The sequence below is a fragment of the Cylas formicarius genome, unplaced genomic scaffold (genome assembly GCF_029955315.1).
Source record: "Cylas formicarius isolate icCylForm1 unplaced genomic scaffold, icCylForm1.1 PGA_scaffold_10__41_contigs__length_53128322, whole genome shotgun sequence".
NCBI lineage: Eukaryota > Metazoa > Arthropoda > Insecta > Coleoptera > Brentidae > Cylas > Cylas formicarius.
This window is the reverse complement of record NW_026844214.1, coordinates 37,089,504-37,101,126: the sequence shown is the minus strand read 5'-3', so window position 1 is coordinate 37,101,126 and position 11,623 is coordinate 37,089,504. Positions and strand designations below refer to the sequence as shown.

The 11,623-nt window shown below is 33.1% G+C and overlaps 1 protein-coding gene across 1 annotated transcript; it reads right to left on the bottom strand.

Moving 5' to 3' along the window:
• Positions 1 to 244: 244 nt before the first annotated feature.
• Positions 245 to 9,791, bottom strand: LOC132697528 (homeobox protein engrailed-2-B-like). Its single transcript, XM_060663123.1, has 2 exons — positions 8,967 to 9,791; positions 245 to 1,086 (listed from the first exon to the last, which is right to left on the bottom strand). The coding sequence occupies exons 1-2, from the start codon at positions 9,706 to 9,708 to the stop codon at positions 761 to 763; spliced, it is 1,068 nt and encodes a 355-aa protein (XP_060519106.1). The 5' UTR covers positions 9,709 to 9,791; the 3' UTR covers positions 245 to 760.
• Between the last annotated feature and the right edge of the window lie 1,832 nt (positions 9,792 to 11,623).

The following is an 11,623-nucleotide window of genomic DNA, read 5'->3' as shown; positions in this document are numbered from 1 at the left end:
CTTCAAAACTATTCAAGATATTAAGTAAAAATAATAATCAATAAATAAGCTTAAGCAGTATTTCAAATTCAAAGTTGGTCTGACTATTTTATTGCAAAAATGCGTGTTAAGGTAAATGAAACAACAGTCTATCGGAAGAACAATTTCAATAGAGCCTATATTAACAAATATTTACACAAACATTGCACAAAACATATCGTTAGAGTTTTAAATTCAGTCTACTTTTGAACAGGTTTCTTTTTAGGTAATAAACAACAACGTAGCTTATTTATTATGTATATGTTTAAAACTGGCTGGGTATAGCGGTATTCTAACTTCTAAGTCTCTAATCTCTATCTCCTATAAAGTACAGTTTTACAATAAAACATACGTTGGCGACAAACTGCGTTGTCACATGGAAAGTGATACATTTTCTTTGGATTCCTTATGGAATATGGCTTATAATTAATTTTTATGAAAATTTCAGTGCAGTTCTAAAGAATCCTATGATCAGTTTTTGAGATATGGTTGTCGAAATTGGAACTGCAGCATATGAAATTTTGAAAGTAATGTTGGAACGACTATTCTTGAATAATCGATTTAGTGAACAGCGAAGCAGGTACATACATGCATATGAATAAATAGCCGTGTTGAAATACGATCGATACAGAAATTCGTAGCGCTATTTACATCGAAAATAAATTATGAGATCATTTCAGCTATTTACATCATATATACAAAATCAATAAATATAACTTATAATTTTTCCATCATTGCGGATCTAGGTTGCCATCGGCATATCGTCTTCGTCACAAGCAACCGTGGAATGGTTGTACAGTCCTTGTGCCATTAGTTGTAAAGCGAGAGGATTTTTTTGGCCGGAAGATTTTTTTATTTTAGCCCTTTTATTCTGAAACCAAATCTTTATCTGGGCCTCGTTCAGTCCGAGCTCTGCGCTCAACTTTTGACGTCTGCTCTCGGTCAGGTATTTGTTTTCGTTGAACTCCTGCTTAAGCCGGGCCAATTGGGAACTCGAAAACGCGGTCCTTGGTCTTTTTTCTTCACTCTTCGCATTCGGAATTTTCTTCATTCGTCGCGATCGCGGTCCTGAAATTAAAAGATATGCCTTAAAAACAAAATTAAATAGAACATGTTGCAACTTCATTTTTCAAAATATGGATTAAAATTAGGATGGTGACTGCTTAGATTGACCATAATAATTTTTAAAATAGCATGAAATTTATATTTACTTATTTATTTTTATTTATATTATGCGTTGTTTTTGCCGTCGCGTTCTGAGAACTAAATGGAGTCGACATTATTATTGGGATTCTCCGAATCGCTAAGTATCATATTTGGATATTCCTTGACGAGAGTTATAGGTTATAGGGTTATTATTAAATAATGATAGATAACACTCTACAATCGCAAGAAATTATTTAAAACATTTTTTGACAATTGAGAAGTAGTCAATTGACCAGCCCCAACACTAATTTAAATATATTTCCCATTATTAGTTATTAATAGATTCTAAAGGTGTTCTTGTTGTAACTAACTGTAATTTTTTTATTTTATATTCCTGTTTTTTGCATTTTTGTGTAATTGTTTCGCAATTTTGCTACTTTATCCAACCCGTAGCATTTGGACACATTGTATGACCCGTCTAAATTTGATTTCTTTGGAAATTTTTGGCCTTCCTGCCCTTTTAATCATTTTTGCCATAAAATTTTTGAATTCTTAAATCCCCTCTTTTGATAACATATGTAATTTGAAACTTTTTCTGTTCATAATAATAAATAATAATTGTAAAGTAAAAAAGTATACAATAATTAGTGGACGTTTTCCACAGAACGTATTCTAATAGACTCCAAACATGTAAGATGCGTGTCTGATGATATATACCTTGGTCGGAAAGATAATTTATTATTTTAACAACTCCCTAGAGAGAAAATGGGGATTTGATTAAAAAGCTAATTCACACATCGAAGTAATTGTCAAATTTCGTACACCTAATTAAGGTTATGTCAAAATTGGGTTAATCAAATAGACATCAGCGTAAAGAATAAACAAAATAAACAGTAGTTTTGAAAAATCAAACAAGCTGCTTAAAGTAGGTACTTGAGTTTTTTAATACTGAACTTTTCAAAAAAATGTATAGGCTAGTTGCTAGAGTAAATAGTAAAAAGTACCGTTAATTTGGTTAATAAAGCGTAATCGAAAATTACTCCTACAAAAAGGGTTCCAAAAAATTTAACTTGATACCTCAGTATTACTTGCTAAAACTTTAAATAACTCCAAAATCTCCAAAATCAGTTGACAACTGTTTATGATATAATCATGTAATTTTTTTTTATGTTTCTTAAATCAACTCAGTATTTTCTGAAGGAGGTATTTATATAAGGTAATATTAACGTTATTCATGTTAGTTTTGGTTTTATTTTTGGTATTATTACCAAAGAGTTGTTGATTTAATTCATTAAAAAGGTTAAGGCGTAATATTCGGTTAATTTAATGTTTTTTGAAATATTGGACATATATTTTTTAAAGCATATAAATCTCAAAAAAATAAAAAAAAAATGAAAAATTTGAAAAAATGAATTCACCATGAACTACAATGTTGATAAATAATTCAACCCAAAAATATTTCTTATATGGTTTTATCAGATTATAACTCCAAAACGGTAGCCCATACCTAATTATAAACGAGAAGTGCCGCGACTGAGAAAAAGCAAGACAATGGCCACTGATTAATCTTCGTCATTAACATAATGAATAACACCACGAAAGTGGTAGTCCGATGACATTTTTTCCCGAAGACTGATGGACATGATAAGGAAAAGGTCCGCGTTTTCTCTTTCACACACCCGACCCGAAGGCGTAGGTGGTCTCTAACTCTAAAATTTAAGCACTTGGACGTCAACTTCAGCCATGGAGAGGGGTGAACACAGCGTTTTATCGCCGTGTCATCTGTCCAAGCGCTTTGATTGCGTTATTCATGATTTTTTTAATGGGAAAATAGGACAAAACTTAGAAAACTTGGTACGTACTCAAAGTTCTATTTTGGTTAGTTTTTCGTAAAAAAATTGTAAATTCTCTTTTTTTTTACAAAATTTCGTTTTGGTTAATATTAGCTTTTGAGAAATAAGTTAACTTATAATTTTCACATTTTACAAAAAAATCTGAAATTTAACATTTTTCTTAAAAATATACAACTTCACAAATTTTCTACAAAATTTTGTAGAGGGAGTGCAAATTTCGTAAAAAATTTTTAAATATTTTTTTTACAGAAAAATGAAAATTCACTTGAAGTAATTTAAGGATTTTAAGATTTTTAAATGCCGTTAGACGTTTGAAGAAAACTGCACTTATATTGTTCAATATTGATATTTTATAACGTGAAAAGGTCCAATTTTTACATGTAAATCGTTTTTTTACTACGTTTGTTTACCGACAAAAAATGTTTGGTCTAATGTTTTATATCTTTTTTATTGGTTTTAAAATAGTGGTCAATAATTTTTTTATTTATTTTATTTATTTAATTATCAACATAGATGCGCTGAAACACAAAGCCAAACTGTTAATTTCGAAAAATACCATCGACTACGTCGTGTAAAAAAAGCCCAAACTATTCGGACCGTAAAGTATCAGAGGCATATCCAAAATTAATCGTTTAAAAAACACTTAAACGCGGTGCTGAAACTTGGCAGCGTTTTTCCTTCGACAAATTTCGCTTCCACGCTTTTTGAAGATTTTATTTTTAATATAAGTGGCTCGCTGACACGTTAATGGTATTGGGCGCTTTCAAATTTTATCGGCAGTGAAAGCTAGTTACGATATACGCTCCGTTTGCGTTCGAGCCCTAATTCACCTCTACGTGCCGAAACAAATGGTCTTAAATCATTTTATACAGTCTTTGGAAGTGTTTTCTGTAAACAGATGTGACAAATGTGGTGTCGAGTTTGTGGCGTGCTAAGTGAATAAGTGTCCAAAAATGATAGATATAAATAAACTCTCCCTTGTCCCTCTTTGTATTGGCCCAGTAGATCAACCTAGGCGCTGAACTGAACTAACGCACTTAGACTTTTAAAAGCCGATGATGGTAAATTGGTATCCGCAGAAGAGATCTACTTGCTGTGAATCTCAAAGACCAAGATCCAAAGGAAACAACAACACATTCATAAAACGAGTGGAAACTGGCAAATAAACAAATGAATGAATGTTTTGCTTACCATGCTTGTAGAGATAGAACGGATTTTTCATGATTTGGTTCAGTCACTCACGTTGTGCGTTTGGAAATGTCAAAACTTTCAGTTTATGCTGTGCGATGTCACGTTAAGTGTAGCTTACTTATGAAAACTGAAGTCATAGGATGATTGTAACTGGTTATCCCACACATTAAATTGCGCAAAACCAATTTAAACAATTTGACCGGTATTCAACACAGAAATATTAAGGACTTGTGTTTCTTGGAAATAATGTCATTGTTAAATGCACTATTTCTCTCTGGTCGTTAACGCCAAGAGGATTTAAATGAATACTATGAAAAATATTTTGGTAAAGTGAAATTGTGCGTATCTACTTAGTAAAGCGCTGGCTAGCCCCAAATGCATATTTTTCATTACTATGTGTAGATGTTATATAATTAATAAATCGCGGGACAATTCTTAAGAGATCTGGTGCAGAATTAGAAAGCCTAAAAGTGCTTTCTTAGCTATGGGTCAAGTTTTCAAAAGCCACAACTTCTAACTGGAAATAAAGAAAAGGGTTCTAAAGTGTTACTTCTGTACGGTATGGAGACATGGACCTTAAAACAGGAAACCATGTCCAAACTCCAAGCCTTGAGGAGAATCTTGAAGATACCATGGACCCAGAAGGTTACTAATGAAGAAGTGTTACATAGAATGAAAACCTCCACGGAAATAGTGAACATCGTCAAATGCTCGCAAACTTCAATACCTTGGTCACATCATGAGGAACAAAGGAAGATATTGAATTACCCCAGTGTAGGAAGATGTGTACATGTACAGTCGGCATTTTCACCTCTCATAGAAGTTGCAGCTAATGTTTAGAGGATGTTTGTAGTTCCATTCTTTGATCTAAACGCGTTTCGAGATTTGAACACCCTATATCGAGTTCATAACTTTAGAACATTTTTCTTTTTAAAAAATAACTGCAACTGAAATGAATATTTCCTAGAAAGGTAGGTCCTGCGCAGCCACCTTAAATCAGAGGAAAGTTCGTTCCTCGAACGCGAATGAAGGATGATGGATATTTCTTAAAATAATGTAATAATTGTAATTAGGATGTTGAAGCGCTCTGGGAAAACAATCATATCCCGGCCTCAATTATTACGAGGACGTTGGATCAAAGTTTGAAAAATTCTGTAGAATCGATTTTGTCAAATAAACAGCAGCACAGTTTTAATTTTTGGTTAAATTTGGTGTGCTTTAGCCAGACATTAAAATAATATAAGTAGTTAATTTTAATTATAAATAAGCAATTTCGATCATTTTACTAAAACTTTGATTTTGTTATTTTCGTTTCGCTCGGAATTATCAAATTAATTTGTCAAACGAAAACCCTTTTCAACTCGCCCGGTACATAAAGACGTAAATGTAAATTATTATTTAAATCAATCACACAAAGTCAAACCACAAGAAAGTATCGCATTTCCAGGCGGGCTTCGGCAACGGCCCCCAGGTATTCGTCTTGTGTGGTCTCGCAGCTCGCGGTTCTTATAACTGCAGATACGGCTACGAGTAGTTCGTTTTCAAGTGCCGGATAAAGAAGCGTGTCGCCGAGACATCTAGCGTACGCTAACGGAACTTATGCTGCTGCATTTATAGCCATTAACAACTAATTTAAAAGACCCAAAAAAAATGGGTAGGATTTATAAGATTTTCTTTCAACAAGGTGCTATAATTGTCACTTGTCATACAAAAACGTTTTTTTTTTTTGTTGTCGAAGTCTGTTGGACAATATCGACCTTCATTATTTCAGAGAACATTTACGTAATATAATAATTTATGCAATAGAGATTTGGAATCGTCTTACTAGACACCAAATTAATAACAGAACAGAACAGAACAAAATTTCTTTTCAGAATAATTAAATTAAATTTTTAAAAGTTATTTTTATTTTTCTCTTTTTTTATCCGGTTCTTCCCTTTGAGGCAAGCTCCCATTCAGTCTTGTTATATGTAGCAACAATTCCGTTATTGATTAAATATTCATTTTTTTACATTTCTAATAAAAAGAAGTTTATTGCAGTTTGTCCGATTTTTTTTTCAAACATTAGCCTTGCAATGTACTCTGCGCTTCTAGGCTTCCAGGCTATTGTAGAACTAGGTCTTTTGTTGAGTATGATAGTCTTCACGCAAACATTTTTGAATTTAACGGTTACCATAATGGAGTGTAGACCCTTTTTGTCACAATTTGGTATCCATGATGATGTCTTTTTAGGATTAGCTAGCTAAGAAAACCCTTAAGTTAACAAATTAAATTAGAGTGAACTTTAAAACTATAATACGGAGATTATATTATTATTATAGATTTTTATTTGATTGTTGTACAACTAAAATTTGCAATATTACGATATTGCTACACAAATATACGTTTTATTGTTATGGTGATGAACTTTCCATTAATCAGCCTCTTTTGAGGAAAAAAAATCTTCAATCGAAATTTTTATATTGAGAGGTTGTGAATTCTTAACGAGCGTTATAGGTAGGTACTCTTTAAATCTTTTGGTAAGGCCACGCATATACCATCAGGTTTAACGTAAAAATTCGGCATGTAATTGATTGATTACATGGAAAGGTTTTCAAAGTTCGTGCTTCCAAGAACGACTTTAAATAAGTCGGTAATTTCATGCGAAATATCGATATGTGCAGGTAAAGCAAAAGCCAAACCCTAAATTAATAAATTTTAAATAATTTTGTATTATTATCCGAAATATTTTTTAATAAAATTTCAAACAGCATCAGGAGAATGTTCACTACTAACGCAATGAATGGCTAACGTAAATTGTAAAAAAGTTTGCAATTGTTAAGTGTCCCAAAAATATTTTTTTATTAATTAGTACTTATACTATATTTTGTATTTTTTATATAGCATAATGCTAAATAAAGATTATATTGTTATTAAAAATTAATTTAACCAATTTTGCATCATTTTTGCATACATGAGTATTTTTTATATAAATTCATTTTGTAATTGACTTGGACAAAAATTTTTCCAAATTTTTCAAATGAAGAAAAACCTTTAATTTTCATTTAATTATTATAATTAATTTAATTAGTTCTTTTATAACAACAGCACATGGCTCTCGAGGACAACACATATCTATAGTGTATAATATACATAATATTCACTTAAATTCAATTAAATCATATAATTAACACATGGGGACAGACGTTGCTAATTATCTAAAAAATAGTTACTTCATTTTTAAAGATTTAGTGACATCTGCGGTGTTTTAGTGTATAGGTACAAGTGTGTTTGTCTATTTATTCGCCGCATTCTACGAGAAACCACGCGTACCAACTTAAATTTCCCGTCTAATTTATCGAAAGCCATAACTAGGTAATATCGACTTTCGAAAATCCTTTTGAAATTTAATAAAGAACACAGAATGGTCCTTTTTGGACTACTAAGATATTGGTGAGTTTCAAAGTTGAATAATTGTATGCGAATTAAATAAAAACAAAACAAAATCATCAACTCATGTGCACAAATACAAATTTTACGTAATTATTCTTTTCTTGTATTGAATTTGAAGGGCGGGATAAGCATGTTATGAAAATCCTAAATTTATTGGTCTAAAATTATTCGAAGATATTGTGTTCCATGTATTCAATTAACAGACTTGATAAGAATAGAAAACCCTCGAAATTGTGGAAATTTAGTGGATAACAATAGGAAAACTGGAAAAAAAATATAACATCTAAATATCGATCGTGTAATTTAAAACTGCAATGTGGCCATTGGCATCGCGCCGAGTTTTGACAACGCTGAGTTTATTAAAATATGTTAAAATCACAGATGATTTTCTAAAAATATTTTCTATACTATATGCTACCATACTAACCAAAACTAAGCAAAAGTTGCGTGTTGGGTAACTACTTTAGGGTGCACTTACAAATATTTCTCAGAAAGTAGATATTAAAACACAATTCAATAACTCAAATCAAATTCATATATCCAACCAAAGTCCTTTTAATATCGAGTATTTTTTTTACTTATTTTTTAGAATTGAACACCAACTTCGCTTAGTGGCATTTAATGTAGAGTGCGTTTGATGGTTTGACGGCGTCTCTTCCTTATCAATAAAGCTAATGTTGCGGCATGATTTTGGAAATTTTGAATTTTTAGACACTCTTTGTAGCTGGTCTGGATAGTGTTTCTTACCAGGATGTAGGAGCTTAGTTTTAGATAGATTTCTTCTGAAAATCACAATTTTTGATATTAAAATAAACTTTTATCTTTACAATAATACCCTGCATATGTTTTAATAATATTAGAAGGCATTTTGTTAGCTTTTCAGAAATACATCATACATACATTTAATTTTTTTGACATAAATTATACAATTTATAACAAAGAGTTAGTTACCTGTCAAAATTAACGTGTGTGGCAAACCCTATCCAGGCGAGTTTTCATCTTTTTAATAAGGGAACGCATAAACAAACGGCAAAGAATGTCTAAAAATCGCCCTGTATCAAAAAATACAAGATAGCTATGACATTTCTGCTTGTGTCACCTTTCATTTTATGAAAAAGTAGTAGGGTCATCAGAGCCACCACACGTTTGCTTTCTTAAACCATACCTATGTACCTATTTATATACCCATTTGTATACCCAAAATTATTAACGCACGCAGAGTAAAAATTACATGTAAGTATTAAATAAAAAGTCCAATTTGTGCACCACCTCATATTTTTTATTTATCCGTAAGCAACATTTGTATATGTAATTAGCGAATCTTACCCGAGCTCGGTCGATCGGAATACCTCGTGCAATAGACCCAAGCCGGCCACAAAGTAGGGACGTTTTTTCCTTCCTTTTTGTCCTCGTCGGAATTTCCCGTTACTGTTTTCGGCGGCGGACTGTTTGAACCCGCTGGCGATTTCAATTCGGAAACGACGCTCGTTTTGAACCCAATCTGCGAGACCGTTTGACACAAACTCCCTAAAGGAGCATTATTTACTTCCTTCTTTTGGTGATTTCTGTTGCTTTGTGTTTTGTTTTTATCCGATTCGTACGGTTTAAAACTAATTCTCGGGCCGGTTTTCGTTTTTAGTACTGCCGATTTCCCGAATTCCGGCTGAAGAATGTTTCTGATTGAATATTTCAGAGTGTGGATGACGGGTTCGGGAGGAGGTGGCGACGACGTCGAAGAAGCGATACTCTCGACCGGTGAAGTCGACCGAAAGCTTACCGGAGATTGTCTCGTTTCCGGACTGGCCAAAGCGAAAGAGGTTATTCTAAGGAAAGGTCTGTCGGCGGTTTGTTCTATTTTTGGAACGACGAAATGTTGCGGCGACGACGGAGGAGGACTAGGGGCATAATGTGGGGTATCTTGGCTATGAGAGATCGTCATACACGTATACGGCGATGTTCTGGACGATTCCGGCGAATTTGGCGAATTAAAATCGCTCCCCGATTCGCTACCTTGTCCGTTACGCGGACTAGTAGCCGTGTTAGGACTAGATCTGTCCTCAAATGCCATTGTTTTGTGCTGCGACACCGCGGCACTATCCACTTGACACTATATAGACTTTTAAGAGAACCACACAACCCTATAAGTGTTTACCAGCAAAACGGTGCCTGTCAAACTGAGTGAGATTTCAAAATAGTCATCTTTATTACGAAGAGGAGATTCTTCGCCACGCCTACGGCCGCATGCGCCTGGCCCTACCTACAAACGCGACCCACCAACGTGTTGCCATCTCTTTTCTATACTCGGCGGTGCATTGATTTGGGGCACTCTGCGTGGCGGGTCCGGAGACGAGCGGAACGAAACGATGCGAGTTTATCGGGGCGTTGCGAATTAAACGCGTTGTAACGCACACTCAAAATTTGTTAAAATGTTTGAGCCAAAAATATAGCTTTAAGGAGTTTACATAAGAATTTTTTTATTGAATACTGACCCTTAGGTAATATATTAATATATCCAGCCATGAGTGCAAGTTTGTATATAGGTATTAAGTAGGTATTGAAGAAATGTTATTTAAATAAAAATAGGAAATATATAAGGAATAGACTACTAAACTCAAAATATAAAGATTTGACCTAAATCGCTAAGACAAAAAGTCGCTTACAGATTTGCAGGCTGTTAAATTCAAAAATATTTTTGCCCAGTACTTTAAAACTATTTGTCGTTACCATTGGCCGAACTGCTATTCTAATAAAATTTATTGATTCTCCTTTCTGCTTTCTTAATAACGATAAAATAAATAAGCTGAACATTTATGTCGGAGTTTGTGTACCTTAGAATGTCATCTATTGTGCAATTGAAACTTTAGATCGCATTCATATTGTTTATTCATTTAAATTAATTCCAACAAATTCAAAACAACCGTTTCGTTACATTCTAAATAACGAAAAAATAATAAATAAAAAATCAACATTTTATTCAAATGCTTTGGGTTACACCTTCCGAGCGTAGGATTCTATAGTTTTACAGTTATTAATGAATCATCCGGTATATTTAACTATAACGTAGATCAGGCCTGTGATCTGAACAAGAACGTCGACTGAACAGGTGCATGTGTACGTACAAATCATATAAATATAGCAAAAGCTAACAATAACTTAACCCTAATTGTAAGTACAATTAAAAATTGTTTTTATTAAAATAGATATTTTTTTTTGTCAGTTATAGATATCTAATATTATCCATTTAAGAATTTACCAGGAATCGCAAAAAAAAATTAAAAACTATTTTTAGAGGTAAAATTTTTTACGAGCAGTTATTTGGGTATCAGATGTTAGGCCTAATGATTTAATAAATATTATAAATACTTTAAAAAACTTATTCTTTATTTTTACTTTTCAATATTTTTTCTTAGATGTTTCATTATTTAAATTTCCATTATGACCCACGAACGCATAAAACACCCAATAAAATTATTTTTCTCTGATCTCTGTATTCAGAGCAAATGTCTGCAAATGTTACTACAATTAATCGCATTTTTCAAAAATAACTTCATTTAAACTATACCTTTTGGTAAGTGCAATTTCGAAAATTCAGAGCAAGTAGGCACCGCCGCAGATACTCTTCAAATTCCGGGCGTCAAACCCTTTTCAGCCGAAAGGCGTGTCCGCCCTTCCGTCGGGTCATCATTGGCTGAATCCGAATCGAGGGGAAGCGCGCTCGTCGCGAATTGAGACGTGCACGTGGTTTACTGATATGTGGGCGTGGTCAGGTCGAGTAATTCAATTAGATAACATAAGTAGCATGTATTAATGAGAGGTTTTCGGTTTGGGAGTAATGGTTTTATCAATCTGAGAGTCTAATTGACAGTTTTCCGACTGTTTACAAGCTCTATTGAATTGTTAATGGTCGCGATTTAATCGGTAGGACTGGTGGTATGATTGTATGGATAGTTATCTTGGATACCAGTTCTGCATATATTGCTTCA